This window comes from Eriocheir sinensis, chromosome 10, assembly GCF_024679095.1.
Source record: "Eriocheir sinensis breed Jianghai 21 chromosome 10, ASM2467909v1, whole genome shotgun sequence".
In the NCBI taxonomy this organism is placed as follows: Eukaryota; Metazoa; Arthropoda; class Malacostraca; order Decapoda; family Varunidae; genus Eriocheir; species Eriocheir sinensis.
In genome coordinates this window covers 9,090,397-9,115,915 of record NC_066518.1, presented here as the reverse complement: position 1 = coordinate 9,115,915, position 25,519 = coordinate 9,090,397, and the positions used below count along the sequence as shown (strand labels likewise).

At 41.0% G+C, this 25,519-nt stretch overlaps 1 protein-coding gene across 6 annotated transcripts in view; it reads left to right on the top strand.

Moving 5' to 3' along the window:
* Nucleotides 1-25,519, top strand: part of LOC126996559 (endothelin-converting enzyme homolog) — a 53,223-nt gene that overhangs the window by 6,577 nt on the left and 21,127 nt on the right. For 3 of the 6 annotated variants that reach the window (XM_050857119.1, XM_050857121.1, XM_050857117.1), the window contains exons 2-13: nucleotides 13,389-13,496; nucleotides 16,192-16,321; nucleotides 16,464-16,676; nucleotides 17,643-17,764; nucleotides 18,036-18,191; nucleotides 18,913-19,008; nucleotides 19,776-19,946; nucleotides 20,070-20,218; nucleotides 20,654-20,876; nucleotides 21,361-21,484; nucleotides 22,577-22,781; nucleotides 23,027-23,157. In XM_050857119.1, coding sequence (XP_050713076.1) covers nucleotides 13,389-13,496; nucleotides 16,192-16,321; nucleotides 16,464-16,676; nucleotides 17,643-17,764; nucleotides 18,036-18,191; nucleotides 18,913-19,008; nucleotides 19,776-19,946; nucleotides 20,070-20,218; nucleotides 20,654-20,876; nucleotides 21,361-21,484; nucleotides 22,577-22,781; nucleotides 23,027-23,157 — 1,828 coding nt within the window. Of the gene's footprint in view, nucleotides 1-2,432; nucleotides 2,604-4,908; nucleotides 5,077-13,388; nucleotides 13,497-13,580; nucleotides 15,353-16,191; nucleotides 16,322-16,463; nucleotides 16,677-17,642; nucleotides 17,765-18,035; nucleotides 18,192-18,912; nucleotides 19,009-19,775; nucleotides 19,947-20,069; nucleotides 20,219-20,653; nucleotides 20,877-21,360; nucleotides 21,485-22,576; nucleotides 22,782-23,026; nucleotides 23,158-25,519 lie in introns of those variants that run through there. The other 3 variants (XM_050857120.1, XM_050857118.1, XM_050857122.1) reach the window with 3 other exon arrangements.

Below are 25,519 nucleotides of genomic sequence, written 5' to 3'. Positions count from 1 at the left end.
GAAGAGATACAAGACGCTGGTGAGAGTAAAAATGAGGGAAAGGTGAAGGGGTATTGGGAGAGGAGACAGGACCAGGCAGGACGGTATCATGAGGAGAGAGGAAGGGTGGCCAAGGTACAGGTATGGTGTGGTGTGGTGAGGGGAGAAGGTTTAAGGTGCGGGGAGTGATATGCAAAACTCCCCTCGCTCCCGTCAGTGACTCATTAATGGGTTACACTTAAGATGGTTAGGTGAGTGGAGAGTTCGTGCTTCCTCTGACTGATGGCCGAAGGGAATGTGGAGAGGGGAAGGGGGTGACGGGAGATGTTAGTAATGGACTGGGAAACTAATGAAGGGGAATGAGGGGGGATGGACGTAGACGGGGGATGGTAGTATTGGAATGTGAAGCTAATGGAGGGGAATGAGAGGGGAAGGGGGTGACGGGAAGTGGGAGTCTTGGAATGGGAAACTAAAGGAAGGGGAGAATGAGGGGAAGGATGGGAGGGGAAGGGGGTGACGGGGGAATGGTAGTCTTGGAATGGGAAACTAAAGGAAGGGGAGGATGAGGGGAAAGAGGGGAAGGACGCTGACGGGAGACGGATAAAGTATTGTAATGGGAAACTAAAGAAGATTAAGGAAATATGCGGAAAAGAATGGTAACAGGAGAGGGAGACGGGGAGGGAGAGAGGGGGGAGTGAGTGAGACGGAGGGAGATGGGGGGGCGTGGTAGGGGGTGCCGAGAAGGTTTTTTTTTCTCTTATTATATATTATATTATTTTCTCTTAATTAAGGACAGCAAAACAGGATGACGTATGTGCTGTTTGTTTCCTAGAGTTTGCTTGCTTTTTGTTTGCCTAGCTGCTACTGCGTCCATGTATATGTCGCCGTGGTTGTTGTTCCTGTCGTTGTTTTTGTTTTTATCATTATTGCGGTGTTCGTCGTGTTAGTGGTAGTCATTGTCATTATTATATCACGAGTGTCAATCGATCTTGAGTAGTTTTGTTAAGTTTCTAGTATTTTTCTATGATTTAGACCTAAAGGCCCGTCCACACTATGCATCATGATGCGCGCAGTGTTGAATGGACGTGTTGAAAAACGAGGTTTTCAACACGATGCAGCGTAATGAACGCACTGATGGGCTACTGCCATTTCAATGCGACACGCAGTGTTGCACCAACCATCGTAGTGGGAGTATTGCGTGACACTCACTCCGATGGCTCAATCATCAGGTTCCGCGCATGCTTCCGCCAAACCCTTCGAGTGGACGAGGAGCAATACATTATAATATTACATTATATAAGTTCTGACGCTTCTTTCTCAAGAGCTTTTTTGCAGCACACAAAGCTACTATAGTCCGTTTCATTCCATCTGTCCCCCAACAAAGCGGGAATTTTGATGGCTGTGGCACCTGCGCATTTCTGGTTCGTGAATACGTGAAAATCAACTGTTATGATTGACATTCAAGCTTATTTCTCAATAATATATTTGAATATTTATGTGTACAAAAAACAACTCGGTCATTTGCATCGATAATCTAACATACAAACACACGAAAACACAAACTTGTATCAAATAATATAGTCACAACATACTCGAACGATCTGTGGCTTTTCAAATTCATTGATTGATAGCTCATTTCAGATATATTAAAACACGTCTGGCTCTGCAAACGCATGTAAGAGAGAGAGAGAGAGAGAGAGAGAGAGAGAGAGAGAGAGAGAGAGAGAGAGAGAGAGAGAGAGAGACTTCCAGAGTCGGATGTCACTTTATGTACCCGAATGAGATGAAATATGGGTATTTAATCAATGACTGGAGCGCGAGGATGAGTTGCGTTGTGATGCACTTCAGTCTGGACGTTCTACTATGTTATGTTCTACTATGACTTCTGCCTGTCGCGGTTGTCGTCGTCGTTCACGTCGGAGCAGGTTTCCGTCTCGCTATGCGTCGCAGGGCGCGGCGGGAGGGAGGCGTCACTCCCCTCCTCCGCTCTAATGGCCGATGAGTGTGAATATTGCATTACCTGAGCTGCGTGTTAACTATTAGCACTTAATAACACTTAATAGCCTTGTGACGCGTGACGCTCGCCGTCGTCTTACTGTAAGTAAATATATATGTAGTGTGTATACATACGTGTATAAATGCAGTATTCAGCGCGATACACTAAGCGGCTCATTGAATAATTAATAATGGTGATAAGAGTAAATTAATGCGCGTATGCGGATCACATGCAGTATTCAAGATGATACACTAAGCGGCGCTTTATAAGAGTAGACATCACTATGAATGACGCGATAGTAAATTAGCGTGCCACGTAGCGTGTTGATAAGGAGCAGTGCCTCGCACACAGGGACATTATCGTGTGGCGGCGCAGCCCTTCCAGCGCACGTTGTTACCTTGCGCGGTTTGGTCACCATGGAAACACGCCGTGTTGATGCAGGGGCCGAACCCCCGCGACCCAGAAGTGCAAAACCGAGCCTAAGGTAAACACGCAGCAGTTCCGATAAAGTGTTAGTCGGTCAGGGAGTGCAGTGCGCGGCGCCCAGGGGGACCCGCTTCACGGAGGGAGGGACCATCCTTGTCCTTGTTCTTCTCCTGTGATAATATTCTCTTCAGTGACTTCAGAGGTAAGAAAGAAAGGAAAAGTTGTTGCATACCTAAATGCCTGCTACGTGCCAACAGGTCGATGTGCCCGAACGATTGACTGGCTGAACCTTAGCCATTTTTGTTTGCCGGTTTGTGTGTGTGTGTGTGTGTGTGTGTGTGTGTGTGTGTGTGTGTGTGTGTGTGTGTGTGTGTGTGTGTGTGAGGGAGGGAGGGCATTTGTACATCCGTAAGCACGTAATTATATCCTGTCCCCTGACATGACAGCAGTGACGCACGGGCCGCCACTCACGACCGGCACTCAAGTATCGCGGCCAAGAAAGTGTGTGTGTGTGTGTGTGTGTGTGTGTGTGTGTGTGTGTGTAAGAGAGAGAGAGAGAGAGAGAGAGGTTAATCAGACGACCACATCTTGACCACCATAACCACTTCCAAAAAAAAAAATCACCACCACCTTACATAAAAACTAAATAAAACGGGAAGAGGTTGAAACAGGTGACCATCTATCTAACTAAAACACTTTACACACACACACACACACACACACACGAGCCGTTCCGTCATTGCTGCCACGCAAGCTTGTTATTTAATTTCATTAGACTCGCCTGCGACGCACTCTTCAGTAATTAAGTTGCTTTTAACTAAACATGCTTTACACGTCTTGTGTAGTGTCTGTATTTAGTAAAAGTACGAACAGAATGAATAAAATGATACGAATATTATTTTACTTTCCCTTTACCGCCTCCGTGGTGTAGTGGTTAGCATACCTAATTACGAGTCCGCGGACCCGAGTTCGATCCCGGCCTAGGGCAATTTACTTCCAGCTTACGCGGCTGTTTAATTTTCCTTTCCGGCTGGTCTATAAATGGGTTTCTGGGGAAACATGCATGGGGAAGGTAAACTGTGGTAACAAAGATGTAACCTTTGCCCTGTGTCCCGGAGTGGTGGGTTCTTAACTTATTATAACTTTTACCCATCCCAGGTTCAAGGGTAAATGAGACTGAGATGAGCATCGAGACCACGAGCAGTTTATTTTTATTTTTTATTTTTTTTATTTATTTATTTTTTTAATCAAGGGTATAGTACGAAGAGGAAGTGGGTTAGTGGTGAGGTACAGGTGGGGAATAGGAAAGACAGCCTAGAGATTCTGAGTTCGATTTCCGGGCGGAATGGAGATGGATGGACTTCTTTCATCCGTGCCGTGCCTCTGTCCACTCAGCAGTCGGGGTTGTGTACCGCCTCCCGTGGTGTGTTCTGTGGTGCTCCTTAGTGCAGTAGGAACGTTCAACTCACAACTGAGCGGTTCCGGGTTCGACATCCAGGTGGAGTGTAAACGGATATAGGCAGTCTCCTTACACCCGTGCCCCCTGTCCAACTTGTGGTGAATGAGTGGGAACCGGGCGTCAATCGGGGGTTTATGCATGAGTTAGGAGGTTCATGTCCCGCCTCTCGTGGTGTGATACAACCGAGAGGCTTCAAGTTTTCGGGGATTTCACCTTTGACCTCTGCTCCATTATGTGTTTGCTTGCTCTGGGGAGTATAGATATCGGAGTGAAAAGGAACCGAAGTGTAAGTACCAATCACGCTTAAGATATTAAAAACAACTAGCACGATAATTAATTCATGCTGATCAGATTGGTCATATGTCAAGGCTGCAGATCACCCGAAAATGGTTCAACAAAGTTAATTCCGAGTCTTTGGGGGGCTGAAGCATCCATGAGAACATCAAGATAGGTGGCTGAGTAGGTCACTGACACGAGAACAGATGGGTTTTGCTATCTTCCCCTTCATAAGAGTAGGATATGTCTTCAAAAGAGACGTGTCGTCGTTGCCAAACCTTTAATAAATTATCGAAATTTATTCTTGCTCTCATATTTGCTGAGAAACGACAGCGCACATTTCTTAGCACGTAGTACCTTTAAGTTGATAGCTTGGCAACCCTTTATCAGCGTTGAAAAAAAAAAAAAGGTCGAATTATGTGTACAGAAACAAGATGGTGGGTAGGTCAATGGGCGTAAAACAGCTTTAGAGAAAATAATACGTAACAAAGTCTTCTGGATTCTATGATGTGACTGTCAAAAGTGGATTGCCACAAGGCGGGTGTTGGCAAGCGAAGGGGCTGCCTATAGCTGGGTCTAATGATAATACTGTAGAATGAATGTAGAATGTATAGACGTGCAGTGACAACCAACCCGGAGCAGCATGCAGTGAGCGTGTTGGCGACAGAGTGCTGGGGCCGGGAGTGGAAAGTGCGCACGCCGACATGCAATAATCCTCGGCGACATGATCGTCACGAGATAAGATAAAGTTGGCTTGTGTTGGGCTGGGCGGGGCGTGGTGAGGCGAGTCAGTGTCAGTGCGTAGCGGCTGCTGCTGGGAAGGTTACACAGGCGAGGGCGGGACGGCTACCCAACAAGCACCCGCTGTGACCAGGTGGTGCTACTTTATGCAGTATTATCAGCAGCAAGGGGCGACAATACCCCAGCCAGGTCCATAAAGGTAACATCAGCGAGCTCTTCAAAACACGTATCACCACCTCATTATATTTTTCTCATGATTTATCGTCCTCGCAAAACATTAATTACGGTATAACGAGCGACAGTCATTCATAACCTCACATATTCAAGAGCGAAGTGTATTTGTCCATCATTTCACTCACTTGCATACGACTGCTGACTCGCCTGTGTTAGTAAATCGATACACGGTTAATGTTTTTGTTGCTCGCTTATCATGTGGGGGAGTGACGCGTGCACACAAGGAGGAACGAGGTGAGGTGGCGTGTCACAGATAGGGAGGCCGTGTGCGTGCGGGTGGCAGCGTGAGTTACAGCCTTGCCGACCTAACAACATCAGTGTCGGGAGTGAATGTGTCGATAATGAGAGTGAGTGAGACCGGGACAGGAGGGTTGGAGTGTGTGGCGCAGCGCTCACGCCACCAACGGGGTTTTATCGATCAGGCAGCGAGGAGGACAACGCCGACACCTTCCTCTTTCCCTCCTCCTTAACCCTCTCTCCTCCTCCTCTTTCCACCGGCTATTCTTCCAAACAATGAGTCTCTGGTATCTCCATGTACCACACCTTTACGATTTGCTGGCACACACACACACACACACACACACACACGCGCGCGTATCATGCATCATCAGAGACCGACATTTTCATTCACCTGTCATGATTCTTCAGGTGTGCATTCATGCCACCTGATTGAACAGTCACCTGTGCTGCGTAAGAGGATACGAGTAACTCTTTCAGACTTTTCAGTGCTCCTTTGATTTCGTCTCTCTCTACAGCCGGGATTTCTGTGATACCTCTTTTTACTTCATTCTGGGACGGGACATCACCGTAGAACTCTTCAACAACTTAGAATATTTTGCCTTTGTTTTAGTTGTACGTCAGTTCACAGTGTTGTTTTCTAATGGCATACATCTAATTTTTCCCTCTTCTGAGTTTCCTCTTAAATGCTTTTTACTCTGAAATCTCAACTTTGTTAATCTTCACCCCGCTGGATTGAAACTTTACATCATTTTGAGGAGGGGTACAACCAGTATAGAAAAAATATACCTCATAGCATTGTGGTGAGGGAGCACTCTCCGTCAGGCAATACTAACCGACGTTTGTAGTTTGGTTGCACCTGTAAGTCACGGCCCTGCTAGTTCTTTGCAGTACACCAAGGTGTTGAGCCCTGTGCACGAAAAATATGGTATATACATGAAAAATATCGACCATAATATATATATATATATATATATATATATATATATATATATATATATATATATATATATATATATATATATATATATATATATATATAACACACACACACACACACACACACACACACACACACACACATACAGGTACATACACACATACATGAATACATACGATTGCTAATTTTTCATGCCTGAACCTTTGTTTCCGAAATGAAAATAAAGACGAAACGATCCCACCGAGTTTTTGCTAATCCCAAGATGGGACTGTCTGGCAGGAAGATAAACAAGCCGCGGTTCATGCACATACCTGGGCCAAAAATAGCCCCGATGGGGCCCGTTTTCGTGCCCGCCCATCGACGCCTCTCGTGAGAAAGGGGCAACGTCACCCACCACACGCGCCGCCCTCTTTGGCTAAGTAAACCTCACGTTCATGGAAACAACAACAACAAGAATACATAGATTAAGAGAGAGAGAGAGAGAGAGAGAGAGAATTACAAAGAATTACATAGAAAATCAGACCACACAGACCCCATAGTCCAGACTTGGTGGTCTGTCCTTAAACCTAAGTGATTTTACATTAATCAGAAGGCTCCAAAACGTTGCATTTCTACTCTAGTTGATATTAAGTTGAAGCTACTACTACTATAACCACTACTACTACTTCTGCTACTACTATTACTACTATACTACTACTACTACTACTACTACTACTACTACAACTACTACAACTACTACTACTACTACTACTGATAATAATAATAATAATAATAATAATAATAATAATAATAATAATAATAATAATAATAATAATAATAATGATCATAGCAATAGGAGTATAATTACTACTATTATAAAAAAAAAAAAAAAAAAAAAAACCCGAGTATAAGTTTCGCAAAATTTTCATCGCAGTCGAAGAAATCACGAAATCACAGATTCTAAGGCAGCAATTCCGGAATATCGTTGCACGAATTCGGAGTGCCTTCCAGCCTCTCATTTTTTCCGGTAAAAGTTTCCACCGTGTTGATACAGCCGGGAACCCTATCGGCCTCAGTGGCTGCCTCGCTGCCTTGTTCGGAAAAGTCCGGATAACTGGAGATTGCTACGCCCAGCTCTTTGCCTTTTGCCGAAACTGTGAGCTCACTTGGCACACTTAACACACACACACACACACACACACACACACACACACACACACACACACCTTGTTTCCTCTATTATTTACCTATTTATTATTGCACGGCGCCTCCTGCTCGCCACTCCCTTTCGGCAATCTCTGACGGTACAGCTAAAGGTTCGTTTTGTCTCGGCAGTATTGATATAAGCTTAATTCAACGCCCCGCACGGGAAACAGGGCGCAGACTCGCTCCTCGCAACACTCCGCCGTCACCTAATCAAACTCGGCGGCGACCGGAAAATGTATCGCATATTTAATTAGTTTTGGGCCAGGGGAGATTAGTAGGCAGCAGCGGCAGTAGTATTGTGTGTGTGTGTGTGTGTGTGTGTGTGTGTGTGTGTGTGTGTGTGTGTGTGTGTGTGTGTGTGTGTGTGTGTGTGCTGATTTAATTCGTAATCCATAGTCATTATATAAAATTCAAGAGGGAATGGATACAGAATTACCAAATAAAAAAAAAAATACGAGCGGTCTCTCTCTCTCTCTCTCTCTCTCTCTCTCTCTCTCTCTCTCTCTCTCACACACACACACACACACACACACACACACAGGAGGGTGGCATCATCAGAGCCATCAAAAAGCCATCCACACCCTCGCCGCCTCGCCCTCCTAACGATCACAGGTCAGCCGCCCCGCCGCCAATGTCCCTGCCATAAGGGACGGGCGGCGGCGGCGGGTTTCTGGGAGTTATTGCGTGGCGCGGCATGGTATTAATTACTTAAGGGGTACGTCCGTTCCCCACCTCCCCCCACTCGCTTCCTCGACTCGACTGAACTTCCACACAGCTGCGTTATGGCACTCACAATTACTACCACTGATACTATTCGTGAAGACTTATTAACATCGCGCAAATAATACTGCTACTACTAATATTTTACTAATAATACTGATGAGTGTTAGTAGTAAGAGTTGTAGTAGTAGTAGTAGAAGTAGGGTGGTATTGTTGTTGTTATTGTTGTTATATTATTACTTGACTTGACTTGACTTGATCGAAGTTTATAAATGGATGAAGGGATTTAATAAAGGGGATGTCAATAAAATTTTGAGAGTGAAAGAGCCAGGTAGGACGCGTGGCAATGGTTTTAAGTTAGACAAATTCAGATTCAACAAAGACATAGGCAAGAATTGGTTCACCAATAGAGTGGTGGACGAATGGAACAGGCTTGGGAGCCATGTTGTGGGTGCCAATATCATAGATACATTCAAGAAGAGGTTAGATAAAGCCATGGATGGTGAGGTAAGGTGGGGTTGAGTGTACAGGAGCTGCTTTGTATAGGCCAACAGGCCTCTTGCAGACTCCTTACGTTCTTATGTTCTTCTTCTTCTTCCTCTTCTTCTTCTTATTATTATTATTGTTATTATTATTAGTAGTAGTACCACCCTACTACTACTACTACTACTACTACTACTACTAATAATAATAATAATATAACAACAACAACAACAGTAGTTGTAGTAGTAGTAGTAGTAGTAACAACAACAACTATAGTATTAATAATATTGCTACTACTGCTATTAATACTACTACTAATAATAATGAAAAATAATGATAATAATGGTAGATGTAGTAGTAAAGGTAGTAATAGTAGTCGTGATACTTACCCAGTGGGTGATCAGCAACAAGTGTTGTGGACGTGTCGTTCTCGGTAATGCATGGAATCAGGAGTGAAGGACCGGTGTAGTATTGCTGCCATAACAGGCTGCTTCATCTTTCTGGAAAATGGAAAGACAACAAAAGTGGCTGAAACTCCTGGCAGTTATGATTCAATTGTTCTAAAATACTGAAATCTAAACTATTACAGGGTGCGTACTTAGAATTAATATTTATAAACCTTTACTGGAGGAATGACACTACAAAACTGGAAATGTATATGAAAACCACGATTTTTTAAGCGAATCTATTAGTGAACTACAGCAGATGATAGAGCTAATCATGGAGAGTCTAGAAGTAAGACTGTTGATGAATAAGAAAGCCTGAAGTTAGGCTCAACAATCATGTTGAAATCGAACAAACAGTGAAATGTACACCGTCTGTGCTGCATTCAGAGCTGAGAAAAGATTCCAGTTTAACGCTCTACACCGCAGTAAGAATGACGAAATTTAGGAGTTTGCCTGGGAGGGGAGTATCGAGACACCTCTCCATCCGAAATTAACCTCTGTTTTGGCCACTCATCTCGGCTTTTTAAATAGCAGTGATTAGCGGCCTTTTTTTTTTTTTTTACTTATTTATCGGTAGGCTAGGATTTTCATACTGGCGTAATCTTCTTGATGAGAAGAAAAAAAAAACTCTTGCAGACGAAAGATGTATATTTAGCAGGCAGTGTCCATCGAAACTGTCTAGTTAAGATGCATCTTTCGTCTGCAAGAGTGGGTTTTAGTTTTATTTATTTATTTTTGTCCCTGCTTCCTGTACTGTTAAAAATAATCCTTCTGAATCGTATGTGTAGGCAATACAATGCTTCAGAGAGGGGGTTTAACAGCTAGCAGGCCGCGGTGCTCTTCCCTCCTGCAGGACACATGACATGGACAATACTAATAAACGGAATGAAGCCAAAGCGTCGACAGGTACGAGCATATTCCGCAAAATATTCCCCGTTATCGCAAGGGATCGGAACACGTTTTCGCCTCTGATAATTCAATAAATAATTGGGAACCCGCGAATTAAAACGCCAGATGCAGCAGATGACAATGTTCCGCCGCATGAATAGGGCAACCATTTTTTTTATTTTGTTATTATGTAGCTTTCCTCATTTCATTTACAAGGCTTATATTAAAAAGTAAACTATTATTAGCACATGAACACTCGTCTACTATTATTAGTACATAAACACTGGTCTGACTGTTTAGGCGGCGCATTTTTTTTTTTTTCATACTTGTTGCGCTATTGTTTGCGGGAGCGGCGAACTGGTAAAAAAAAAAAAGTTTTACTTCGCTCGTTAATTTTTTTTATATATTATCTATACTTGTGAGCACACAGGTTCTGCTAAATAATGTCTGAAAATACTCAACAAGAAGCGTAATTGGACATGGATTCACAGATATACGAAGTTACACCGAAATATTCTTTAAGACAAGAAATGATGATGATCATTATGATGACGCTGATTATTATTGTGACGGTGGTAATAATATTAGAGATAAGAAATTTTCAAAATGATCATCACCTCCGTGTTTACCCGAGGACAGCTTCGAAAACCAAGAAAATATTTTAACTCACACGTAAGGACACATAATCCATTGACGTGATCCACCCAATATCTTCCTACCTACGAAGTTTCCATCTAGGCCAGAGGTTCTTAACTTTTTACTAAAACGCCCCCTTTAGAAATTGACTTTTCCCTCCACGCCCTCCTTGCATATTAGCCTATGGTCCTGTTAACAAAATCACAAATATTCCAACAGAAATTCCAACTTCGCCCCCCATCCCCTTGGAGGTTACTGACGCGGTGCCCCCCAGTTTAAGACGAACCTCTGATCTAGGCGCACCAGAGAAAGGTTATATACCCTAGGTCCATACTATTAAACATCTCGGCGGCCAAGCACACACACACATTTGACAAGGCTTTCGTATGATTTCTTTACATTTCCATGGGTACTTTTATGCCCCTTGTGGTACTTTGATCCTTTTCCTGTACCATGAACACAAAGAAACACTGAAGAAATTCCGATTAATCTCTTCCTCGACCTTTGGAAATAGTTGATGTGAGAGGTGAAAGCGCCTGAGAATACGGAGGAGTTTACCGTGAAGGTTCAACGTACCGTCCCAGAGACTCTTGGAATAGTTACAGTGGGTTACGAAGTCAGGCATGAGGAAGACCGTGAAAATTGATAACATTTGAGCTGTAAAAGAATATCACACCATCCCAGCAACACACACACACACACACACACACACACACACACACACACACACTATCACACGAACTCGGTGTTGTCATGGCAACCTGGTACCCTTCCTACCGTACCTTCCCCTCAATCCACCACTACTTTAACTCCATTCGCCGGATGCTCTCACGCTCCTTCCCAGCCTGTGACTTTCACATCAGCTTATCTGCGGTGGCCTCCTCCTCCCTCCCTCTCCCTGTCTCACTATTAACGCCCTTCCCGTGATATACAAGGGTAACAAGAAGATATTGTAGTTTCAAGGAAAAAAGGACGTATATATTCATTGATTTAGGCAGCCTTGTAATGATCCGTCTTACACCTATGGATCTCGACCACAAAACGGCGCTCACTCATGTATCTATCATATATTCCTTTATTTATTATACTTTTCGGTGAATATTCTCATACGGCAATCTTTCATGTTAGAGGAAATCAATAAGACGTTTCACACAAAAAAAGCACTGCCGTGCGAGATGAAACTCTCCACCCTTCCATTTTAATCTTTAATTTTTATGATATACTTATTATTAAAATATCTGTAAGATGAATATCAAATTTATAAATATATACATTATTTTTGTTTACACATTTTTTTCTTTTTTACGGGGGCATGAATGAAGAGTACGGCACAGATGAAGCTGATTCAGTGTGCCCCGCATGGGTCCCACTAAAGAAATGGATGGGTAGACAGTGTGTGTGTGTGTGTGTGTGTGTGTGTGTGTGTATACACAACTGTGTAAATATAACACACACACACACACACACACACACACACACACACCACTCCGTGGCGCAAGTGGTTAGAGCGCTGCGCTGCCAGGCTTCACAGCCTGACTGGGCGGCGGTTGGAGCCCGCTCAGGCCGGATTCTTTCCGTTGACTAGGAGTGGTTACTGTCCTCCCTTAGGGAAGGGGGATGGGGTGTGTGGTGTGTGAGGTCCTGGCAGTACCCATAGATCGACTATAAAGAGCACTTGCTCATGTCAGGAGGGTACCTGCTGGCTATTACGAGTCCAACTCGTGATCAGGCCGTGGTGAATTACACACACACTTCAAAAGGCATTTTTAGAATTCCTCATGAATGGTTAATGTGGAAACTGAACACACAGGAGGAGTCCAGGGGAACCTAGTCCACCTGAATCCAGTAGGAAAGTACTCATTTTGGAAAATTGTAACAAGTTGTGTCTCTCAGGGTTCAGTGATGCAACAATCATGTTTCTGGTATATGCAAATTATGTAAATAATAATATCAGAACAGAGGTACATAATATGTTTGCTAATGACGCCGAAATACAAAGAACAAAACTGTAGGGTACATGACTCTTGTAAGGAATTATTAAAGGATATAATACATCTATATTAAATGAGTCATAACTGGCAGATTGAATTTAATGCAGAAAATGGCATTTAATAATATTTGGAGAAAGTGCACAAGAGCTTGACTGGGGATACAAATTAGAGAGTAATGTTTCCAAGTACTTAATAAGGGAAAAGATTTACAAGCAGTTATCAATAACAGACTATCACCAGAAGACCATACAAGTTAAAAAAAATGTCTGTAGAGAAGGGGTTCTTAACCTTTTGATGATCCCAGACCACCATTGGATTTCTCAGTATGGTCACATACCCCCTTCGCTTGACTGCCAAAATCATCATTGAATATATAATATATGAAACTAATCAGAGATAGAGTTCCTTACCCCCAACATTTGGTTCTCATACCTCCAAGGGGTATGGATACCCCCGATTAAGAACCCCTGGTTTAGAGAATAGGAAAGTAGCCCCTACATACATCAGTAGCTGGAGTATGGAGCCAACACAATCCTACAACAGCTTAGTAATCCTGTAAGAATAAAATTAGGTAACACACACACACACATATTATTTATCTATCTATCTAATCAGATCGAGATATATATCGATAGGTATTCCAACACGATATTGATTTTTGCCATTTTTAACTAGTTTTGGCGTGGTATAGTTGCAGTCAGAACACGCCCACCACCACCTTCGTCCCTCACGTGTATGTTCTCTTCGGCAGATGACGCGGTACAAGCAACAGACAGATATGGACGACGACAGCAGCTCCATCGGGTCGGCGCGCACCGAGGAGCTCCCGACTGGCACCACCACCATACGCTACCACTTGGTTTGTACCGCCGCCACCACCACAGGCTTTAGTTATTCCACATTATTTACACAATTGTGACATAGTTTGTATAACTACCACAGAACTAATCCCCCACCCCCCCTCCGCCTCCCTCTCGACAAAAAACTTAATTCTCTAATATATACTAACATTCTTATACGGTAAACTTGTAATTATCTTACATAACTATCTTACTGGTTTCTGTACATCATTTACCTAACTGCAAGTCACCATGTCAGTGTGTTAACGAGGAGTGGTGAGGAGCGCGAAGTCGGCTGAGGCGGGGCCGAGCTGGCCAAGCACGCACCTCAGCACGGACGCTCATGGCGGATTGTTGTTCAGGGATTACAAGTCACGTCTGACCCCGTGACGCCGTATTCGCCACAATTCGGTGCGCGCTATAAGGGTGAGGGTTCGCATCACCTCTGCCAACACTTACATGTTACTATTACATCGACTGAATAGCCAGAAGGGAGTAAATTCTGAGTGGATTAACATTTCTCAGAAAATCAATTAAAAGGGTGAATTCAGTCCATTTTTGTATTACTGAGTTATCAATTCACACCGAAAATCAATACATATCCCTATACAGTATTATCAAGCCATGATATCTAGTGTCAGGAATGATAGGATATCCTTAATTAACTCTGGGGGCGTTTTGAGTCCCTTACTTTGCACAGCATTCCCCGGGTGGAGAGTTCGACAAATTGGTGATTAACACCTTTTCGATACTGTATAGTGGACGGAACTTGAACACATGTCCTCAAAAGGAGATGAGGGCGCTGAGCAAAGTGCGATACAAAAATTTGGGGTCGAGCGGTTAGCACATGGGTGTTGATAACGGGCCTGACTATACCTTCAACCACCGTTTTTCAACCACCGTTGAATGGGTAAAGATCAAACATATAGTCTATCAGCTCTCTATCAACAAACTTCGATTGTAATGCTAGTCTGCAGAAGAACTGGAGGCCAGCACAAGGCACAAGAGCAAGGAAGGCGTCATAAAAAGAAAGTTTGGTGCTGCCCAATGCTGCCCTGTGATTAAATCCATTGGTGTTATGAGTTACACACACACACACACACACAAGAAAAAAAAAATGTGTACTCAGTACTGCCCAGCCTGTTTCTTTATCAGCTGAACGGCTGTTTGCAGTTATGATCCAGATTTTATCATCGGTTTCATATTTTTATTACCAGATTTTTACAGAAAGAAGCATTCATTAGTAAATAATTCGCTTGGTATGATACGCTTATGCACCCGAAGTTGACGAGAAAATGTCGGACTTCGTGGTGAATAATGCCACTTATGATATTTTACGCTGCTTTCAGATAACGGAAATGCTTCATTAGGCACAAAGCATGCGAAAAATTGCTGTGTTATTTTGTTTTGTAGGTCTACAGGCTCCTCTTTTCGTGGGGGGCGCCAAACGTTCGCGTAAATTCACTATTCGTGGGAGTCTGTCTTCGCGACATGTTTTTTTTTTTTTTTTTTTTTTTTTTACGTCTTGGCCTATTGCGCCGGTAGGCTTCTTTCCGGTGGATCCTGATGGTCGGTCCAAGGCTTCTTCCCGGTGGGTCCTGATGGTCGGCCCAGCCCGTTCTGGCGCAGGCGAGTGTTTATAGTGGCTCCATCTTGCAATCTAGAGTCCGGGTTGATATGTGGTCTTCTGGACAGCATGTGGGTAGTTTTAAGCCACTCGGCGGCGGCTGAAAAATCCCAGCTTGGCGGCACCGGTCGGGGATTGAACTCGCGTCCTCCTGAACGCGGGGCCGTCTTGCTATCTGTTCAGCCACAGCCTACCCTGATTCAGCCACCGCCATCCTACATTTCAAAACCAGACCAATGTCCATCCCAGGTTTGTTTACCCCATGATGACATTTTTGTCATGTTATATAATAAGTTATAATAATGAAATTTACTTAATAAAATTGCACCACTTTGTACTAGTATGTATCTATGTATGTGTGTGTGTGTGTGTGTGTGTAATATATATATATATAGATATATATATATATATATATATATATATATATATATATATATATATATATATATATATATATATATATATATATATATATTCCTTTTAAGTTTACTGGAAAGCTACCTTAATATTTTTTTCTTATAATTTTTTTCAAAAATAACATTTTATAAGCCTATGCATAGTACCAGTTGGCTTTCATGACGGGGCCTGCTCGTTGGCCCCAGCCCGTTGGTTATGAGGGCTAGTATTTTTTAAAGATCTTTCTTGCTTGGCTCATGCCGCCCCCAAAAGTTCCACTTGATCAGCTTTAGAGTTTTGCTAGTTTGGGTTGATAGGTGGTCATATCTTGTAAAATTGCCTGTATGAATAGATTTCTCTGGCTTACTAGCTAGCAGTACTACTATTATTTCAACCACCGAATAGTGGATTTCTTGGGCAATTGCTTTAGTTTTATTATGTCATAAGATTTTTTTTTTAGATATTCAAATATTCTCAGACCAATGAACTCATGGTATTTTTTGGTGATATTAGTGTGTCTTCCACATTATAGACAAAGACTGAACAATTACAGCATGCAATTCATAACACACTTCTAGAGGCTGCCACACTTGTATACCCAGTCAGACTATTACTAGGGGCATAAGTCATTAACTTAATTTATTGATGATGTACTTCTGGGAGCGAAAAAGTTATTCTCTTATGTCCCTCAGGGCTCACACTGGTGGCGATCCCGTACCGGGCTGGAGAAGTGCCTGCTGGTGGGGTGTCTGGTGTTGGTGCTGCTGGTCATGGCCCTTATGGCCATCCTTCATTTCAAAACCAGACCAATGTCCATCCCAGGTTTGTTTACCCCATGATGACATTTTTGTCATGTTATATAATAAGTTATAATAATGGAATTTTCTTAATAAAATTGCACCACTTTGTACTAGTATGCTTCTGTGTGTAGGCCAAGTAATGAAATGGATTTAACTTTCACCAGGTTCGAACAGGATCTGCCTGACCCCAGAGTGTGTCATGGTGTCTGGGGCTGTGCTCAGTAACATGAATCACTCTGTTGAACCATGTGATAACTTTTACCAGTATGCCTGTGGTGGCTGGGTGGCCAAGAACCCAATTCCTGAGGGCAAGCCCATGTGGGGGACCCTTAATAAGCTGGCAGCAGACAACAATATAATTCTGCGAAGGGCTTTAGGTAAAATATGTTTGTATATTTTTTAGCAACCGGACAAAATATTTTGTGCATGTATTTGTCCTTTATAGTTAGATAGTAAAGTCAAAGCACCTATTTTTTTTTATCAGGAAGGCACCAAATTTTGCAAATATGTTGTATGAACTCTTAAAATATTTCAATATGCTATCTTTTGTGACCCATAGCCCTCAATAACTTTTATTTTGAGATAACAACAGAGTTTTAGGTGGCTCTTCCAATGTTTTCATGGTCTATGATGCCAACTGTATCAAATGGATTACGACTGGTGTTCTCCTTGGTAAATTTGAATATGTTTTAAATTATTTAGAACAGTAGTTTCTTATTGAAGAAAAAGCCTGGATAACTTGGGAGGCATAACCCAATATCATACAGCTGTTATGCTGTGCTCTCACTTTGAAGACATATCCACAGCTAAGAAAATTTCAGAGCATATCAAGGCATGATGCCATTCTCTGACACAACTTCCAAGATGTAGACAGTGAAAGATGTGTTCCTGAAAAGAAAAGAAAGAAAAAAAAAAAAAAAAAAAAAAAAAGATTAACCATATTACCCCAATAGTAGATGCCTTGGAACTATACCAAAAACATGCCTGTTTTCAGGCTGGACATGTTTGAAGCCAGGCACTTATGCCCACCCAAAGTCCTGCATCACCACCTGCCTGAGGGCGGATGAAAACAAGGACTTTTTGGACTTTCATTCGGACAACTATATCACTGATATAGGAAGCATGTTCAGAGATTATTAGCTGCCATTATAAATCAGCCTTTAACAGAACTGTAAGTGCTCGAGGGAAAACTGACCTGCACATTGTTGTGGCTGAGCTGGACAGTGTCACTACATTTTGAATTGTAGAACAACTTGTTGCATCTACCTTAGATTTCAAATATAGAAAGATTGAAGTCTTTATGCAAGTGGTTTATTTACCATTAATAGATCATTGTATTACAGAGTCTAATTCAACTTTGGAAAGTAAAGCAGAGGAGAAGGCTCGAATATTCTACAAATCCTGTATTGATGTCAACAAAACAATAGAAACGCTTGGAGCAAAACCAGTTAAATCAATTATCGAGGTGAGAAAAATTATCCTCTTTTTTACAGTATGATTACATAAACATATTGGTAAATGTCTGATGGTTCAGTAAGAGATTGTCTACAATATCAGAGCTTTAATATTTTGTTTTATTTTCTTTTGATCCTTCTGTATTACTGGTGAAGTACCAAGATTAGGGATTAGTGTGTATCAGGTTCTCATAACCAAAAAATGCTAGTAATGAAATGCTTAATGAATAATATAGCACAGCATCCCAATAAATTTAGAAGGGATTTCATTATTGTCAATAGAATATGGGTGGATGGTCCATCACTAAGAACTGGTCTACTGCCAACTACAACTTGACAAAGGATGTGATTGCCAGCAAGGTGACGTACTTTTCTGACGCACTCTTCTCCTGGAGGGTCAGTGAGGACTACAAAAACTCATCCTCTCATGTGCTCCTGGTAAATATTTATGAACATGTGAATGCTTTTGTGGTTTCAATTTTAACTATTGTTTTGTCTGTTTGAGCAGGCTTTGTGACAGCCAAAGTCTGATCTTTAGGATGCATCAGTTTTTTATTCAAACTTTGATTTACAACTGATTGAGAAAAAGATTCAGAATATGAGGGGCTGTCATACACATCCATGGAATTAAACAACAGATAAGAAATTCCACATTGCCCGAGTATACGCTAGGATGTGTAAAGGTGCTTTATCTTAACCCGGTAGCAGCGATGGGCCAAATTTGTGGCATTACTGTGTAGCAGCGATGGGCCAAATTTGTGCCATGATATAAACCCCCCAAAATAGATGATACATAAACTGATCACAAATGCTTTGAAATATATTATGAAATGGTTTGTGGGAATTATGATTTTTTCTCATTTTTCTCGCTTAGAGGGACCATTAAGAAACATGATCCCCGCTGCTACCAGATTAAGTAAAGGTTTAGCTGCCTTCAAAAGGATCTACAAATACATGTATCATTATTAAAGATTATACATAATATGTTGCATAATACCAATTCTGTATTTCAGAATCTATCACAAAATATGAATTGTGAATTTTATTGCAGAAGAATTCCTATGCTATGTGAATATCATCCCATGACATGAATTGTAATGTCTATTGTACTCTCTTAAAGCTTTCTCCTCTTTCCTTCCTAATGAGAAATTTTTTGCAGTTTGATGAAGGTGGTCTTGGCCTTCCAGCAAGAAATTATTACCTCAATGAATCAGATAAAGACGTGGTTGATGCCTATGTGGAGTATATAACACGGGTAAGCAGAATATTAGTAATCTTATGAAACTTAATTTGCCTTTACGATTTTAGTGTCATACAGTTTACTGACATATCTACTCTCCTCTGTTTTAGTTTTAATGTTTGCTCTTTCCCTAAAATGGTGGATAAGATTGCTCGTGATTCAAATAAAATATGTACACTTTCACCTTTAATTTGTCCATCTTACTAATGCCAGTATAGAGGGATATCGTTACATCCCACAATGTATATATATATCCTTGATGCTATGTTGCACCACAAATTTCCTTTCTTCTGTTTTTGTCTTCATACAGGCTAAGCTGCTTTAAGAGGGTACTATTGTGACACTGTGTGAAATGAGTTGACTTTCTGTAAATGGAATTCTTCTACAGTTCTTTTATGCATCATTAGTTGGGTCTTTTTGTATCAAACTGTTTTTATCTTAATTAGTATTCTTCCTTTCATCACACAACATACGTCACACATAAAATACATCTGCTGAATTTAAATCTTCTGTCACCATCATTGTTCTTGCTTTATTGATATCAAAAGCCCACTTCAATTTTTTGGTTACTGCTGTAGATCTTCCATTTCCTATTTGTACTTGCCTCTGCATGCCACCTGCTTTTCCTTTCATTCTCATACAACTAAACCTCTATAATACCTCAATACTTCAAAAATATTTGCATAGTTGTACCATGTAATACTTATATATAAGCTTTTAAGTAGTACTAATTCAACAAAGCTGAATGCTAATGTGAAGACTAATGATGACTCCTTGAACAGATTGGAGTACTATTAGGGGGCCAGGAAAACACTTCACGACAGGCAGCCCAAGGCATTGTTGAATTTGAGCGTAAACTGGCCAATATCTCTACCCCAGATGACCTGCGCAAGGATGATAATGACCACTACAACCCCATGAAAATTGATGACCTTTCTAAATTGGCTCCATTTGTAAGTGGCCCTTTATAAGTCACTGCTTTTTAATGTATTATGATGAATTTAGGGTCAAAAGCAAAAGTAAATTTTAGATCTGATAACATAGGAAAAGAGCTACATTGAATATTATTTTTTCAGATGGACTGGAAAGAATTTATCAACTCTGCATTTACGGAGGTGAACATTCATCTCCATGGTGATAGGAAAGTGGTTGTGTATGCTCCAGAATTTCTGAAGAATCTCACAATTATTCTCAATGAGACCAAGGAATCAGAGGAAGGAATCATGTAAGCACCATTAAATTTTCATCAGGAGCTAAAAAGAGAATTCATAAAAAATAGTTAGCATCTCCATTACTTTTTGTTTTTCTTATTTCATACTGTGATATCAGTTTAATGGCTCAATTTATAGATGTTGTCATTTAAGGAGCTTCATTAATATTCTGTACTTATATATGGAACTAGAAGTAATGTATGAAAAAACCACTTAAGACTTTAAGGATAAGTTGGATAAGAAGACATGATTACAAGACAATGAATACATGAGTAAATTCCTATACACTTCAGTTAATAAATACACATTACACACACAGTATGATATTAGGAAGTCTGAAGTGTCTGCAGGCCCTATAGCTATACAAAGTGATATGTTCTTGTCTATATAATGCCATATAATTGAATTTTAACATCACTCTAAAAGTCTTTTCACTTGTTTTACATCAGAGACCTCCACAACTACTTGGTATGGCAGGTTGTCCAAAACCACGTTGATTTCCTGTCTCAGGAATTCCAAGAAGCTGCAAAAGTGATGGAAAAGGCCTTGATGGGAGTGGTGGGCACCGATGAAGTGTGGCGGGAGTGTGTCATGCAAACGAGCAATGCTCTTGGAAAGCCAGTTGGGGCAATGTTTGTGCGGGAAGCATTTGGCAAGGAGTTGAAGAAAATGGTGTGTATTTCCATATATATATATATATATATATATATATATATATATATATATATATATATATATATATATATATATATATATATATATATATATATATAAACTTCCCTTTGTCTCTTTAGGATTATTTTACAAATCGATTTAAATATATTTAGTAAGCTCTTACTTTTCCTTTTTGGCTTCCTGTTACTGTATCAAATTTAAGGTTTAATGGAATAAAATGGATGCTGAGGAGTATGATGACACCGGCCAAACATCACAGAGATATGGATATAAATATCTCTGTAATGTTTGACTCTTTTAGGGCTGCACTTCAGCCATTTACAACTGAGGAGTGGACACAGACTTGATGTAAAAGAAAGTCCTCATTTATGCTAAGAATAATAATATACCTAGAAAACAAATATAACTGTAATCAAAGAATGGGGCACTTATGAACTTAACATTTTAATCTCTTTTGTAATTACATATTTATCTTTTACAGGCTAAAGACATGATAAACAGAGTTCGAGTATCATTTGAAGAAAATCTGAAATCAGTGACATGGATGGATAAAGAAACTCAGGACAAGGCCATTGAGAAGGCTATGGACATAACGGAGATGATTGGTATGTTCACAATTTCTTTCTAATTAGTTCCTATGCTTCAAATTGCAGATCTTAACTTAAAAACTATATACAGTGGTATACTATATTCATCTCTTCATGTTGACATTCGTGTAAAAAACAGATTGCCTCATAAGGAAATTATTTAATAGCTTATGTAACTTCATTTCTTCCACGTGTGTATTTCTACAAGTGAGGTGATGAAGGCCTTTCAAAAAATATAACAGGTTACAACAACACTATCCCACACCAATGGTACAAATTTAGGTAGTCACTGATGAAGGTAATAAAATCTTATAAATTCAGAATATTCAATCATTCTTTTGCTCTTTTGGGAATGTATAATCTAAGATATAAACAAAACTTCATATCAGTATAATATGTGGAGCACACCCACAGTCTATTCATATGTAAGTTAGTGCTCATTTTTTGTGGCATTACAAAATGATAAACTGAAACAATGAAAAATTTCACACAAATGGACTATGAGATGAGTTTAATGATTTTACCATACAATGAATAATTACCTACAATTCTACAAGGTGTGGGCTGAAAGACTGTCACATGACAATAAAATAAATAAGACATTATTATATAAAAATAATAATAATAAAAATAATAATAATAATAATAGTTACTAATTTCTCCAAAGTGCTAATTCATCCAATGCAGAAATCCCCTAAAACCCACTCTAACTAGTGAGATGACATTTTAGTCGAATGACAGTGTGTGGGCCTCTGGCCTGGCTTGCCACAGGTTCAATTCCCAGCACTGGAAATTTACACTTCTCCGTTTTCCAGACTAGATAATTTTGTACTGGTATGTGCTTCATGGCATTGAGAGGTCATGTTTAATAATGGGAAGTGCTTTTACTATCACTGCAAGTAATAAATATTTTCAGGTAGACAATGCTAAATTTGAACTTGTATTATCAGCAGACCTATAAATGAATGAAACTTAAATATATGTTGCCTGCACGTTTTTATATTGTACTACAAGATCAAATAAATTAGTAGTTATAAGACATAACAGATGTTTTGTTAGTGTGTATTGCTGCAACAATGATAGAAATTAATTTGGAACTTTATTTTATAGGCTATCCAGATTACATCCTCAGATCAAAAGAATTGGACAAAGAATTTCAATCTCTGAAAATAATGGAAAATACCTATTTTCAAAATAACATAAATATAAGAAAATTCACCATGAACAAGGAATTAGCTCGTATCAACAAGCCAGTTAACAAGACACGATGGGACATGTCCCCTCCGACTGTCAATGCCTATTACTCCCCATCCAGGTAAGCCTCTAACATACATGGCTCAGCTACACAGGTACTATTGATTCAAATGTGCAAATGTGTGCATTTTGTATGGTATCATAGCATTTCTATCATAGTCTCAAGACCAAGAGGAAAAAATACCAATACAATTATGATAAAATAATAATTACCAATTAAAATCCTGTGATTTAAAGAAGTACAATTCATAATTTGCTAACACATAATTATGTTTACATTAATACTTGAATAATTTCCTCCCTTAGAAATGATATTGTGTTCCCAGCTGGTATTCTTCAAGCACCATTTTTCCATAGCAAAAATCCAAAAGCACTTAACTATGGGACAGTTGGTGTAGTTATGGGCCATGAGCTGGTCCATGCTTTTGATGACCAAGGTGAGTACACAAATTACTATGGGACAAGGGGACGATGAATTCATTATTATATCTTATCACATGTCCAAACTATTTCAAAGTGTACCACCTTTCACTCATTCATCCAATTCACAATCCACTCCCTTTGCTATTACATCCATACCAAAAGTTTCTTATACAGAATTACTTTCTACATCCCATGCTCACTTTTCAACACTTATGGACTGGGTATTAGGCAGAGGTGTGGACAAAAGCCATAGTGTAGCATTTACTGGAAATACAAAGGTCACCGATCTTATTTTTGCTGATAATGCAGTAATCCTTGCACAGTTGCTGGAGGTTTTACAGTGGCATTGCAAAAGTAGGTGAAGTCACTGGTACTTAAGGTCCTGGGCCAAGATCACAGTAAAGGTGTTTGGAAATATACTGGATGAAACAGTACAGTCTGCTGATGCATGTGGGGAGGACACTTGAGATCATGAAAATTTAACACATTTTGGTAGAGCAATGAAGTAGGTACAACAGTAGGTCACATCAAAAAGTTTTCTGGCAGACTGGCTTGGCACATGGTGTTATGGACTTGCTCTGCATGAGTATATGGTGTTGCTGATACCTGTGCAGAATCAAGGAGGCAGTGGCTGAGTGGTCAGCATGTTGGCATGGCATCCTGGAGGACCTGGGTTTGAGTCCTGCCCACCTCTATAAGCTGACAATTTTTAGTCATCACCCAGTAGCCTAAGACTACCCACATGTTCAGAAGATTACCTATCAGCCCAGACTCTAGATTAACTCTCTAATAAGGCTCAAGAATAAGCTCCAGGGTATAGAATGAACCAAGCAAGATGGCACCACTATGGGCTGGAGTCAACCACCAGGCCCCACCAAAAAAGCCTACTGGTGTAAAAAAAAAAAAAAAAAAAAACAAAGTCAAACCTCACCATTTGCGCACATATGGGCGGTCTGAAGGTGCGCAAATGGTGAATGGGCAAATGGTGAACTTAATAACCTATGGGGAAAAATACATATGGGCGGTCACGGCCCCCCCCCAACCCCCCACACACCAGAAAAAAAAAAAAAGTCTGTTGGCAGGAAACGCGTCATACTCACGGCCGTTCTCTCGCTTTTTTCTTCCACTGTTCACATTCTTAATCACTTCCACCTGTACTATGGTCATCATCGGGTTCTTCCTGGGTTTAGGCTTCGATGACGCTGCGTGCAGCATGATGGTGGTGCAAATGTGAGACAGAAAACATCGAATAATCGCAGTCACCACGAGACGAGGAGAGGCGATCGGGTTATGGCGGGAAACGACATGTTGTGTACGTTGGCAGTGTTCTTCACTGGCGGATTGCGGACGGCCCATAGGTATTTTAACTATTTTTCCCCATAGGGTTATTAAGTTCGCCATTTGCGCATTCGCCATTTGGGCACCTTCAGACCGCCCATATGTGCGCAAATGGTGAGGTTTGACTGTTTTTACTCAATCTATATTTGTCCAGCTTTTCCTTCATTTTATGGACACTGCCCGCTTCAACAATGTCACTGCGAAGTCCATTCCATGTGTGGTAGACAGCTATAGCTCCCCAGTGGACGCCATTTTGCTGCCAGAACTGCTATAGTCTGTTCAGAGCAAGAAGGCGGTTCAGGGTGGAGCTGGTATCGTCGTTTACCTCTACCCATGCTGCCAAATCACTCAGCTTTCGTACATGCGTCTCTCTCTTATTTCCCATCCATGTGCTATTTGAAAGCGATATTTTATATATTCTGTATATAGTAAAGGAAGCTACATAGTACAATGAGTGTCGATGTTTAGGATTATAACAAGGATTTGTATAAATTCTATGACATGTGGCAGCGATTTTTTCCCATGTTGCCACGTTGTGGTGTTGGCAGTGGTGGTGGTGGTGGTGGTCGGTGTGTCCCCCTAGGTCCCTCCCCCGGGTAGAGAGGGAGAGAGAGGGAGAGAGATAAACAGGTGGGTTGTGGGTGGATAGGCCGGGAGAGAGTGCTAAGCTGATAATTGGCGGTCGAACTGGCACTCACGGGAATTCTGGAATCTGCCACGCCTTGAACCGCCTTCATGCTCCGAACATACTATAGCAGTTCTGGCAGCAAAATGGCGTCCACTGGGGAGCTATAGCTGTCTACCACACATGGAATGGACTTCGCAGTGACATTGTTGAAGCGGGCAGTGTCCATAAAATGAAGGAAAAGCTGGACAAATATAGATTGAGTAAAAACAGTCAAACCTCACCATTTGCGCACATATGGGCGGTCTGAAGGTGCCCAAATGGACGTTATAGTAAACGTCCTCAGAAGATCAGCGGACGCCATTTTGCTGCCAGAACAGCTAATAAACGTCCTCAAGATCAGCGGACGCCAT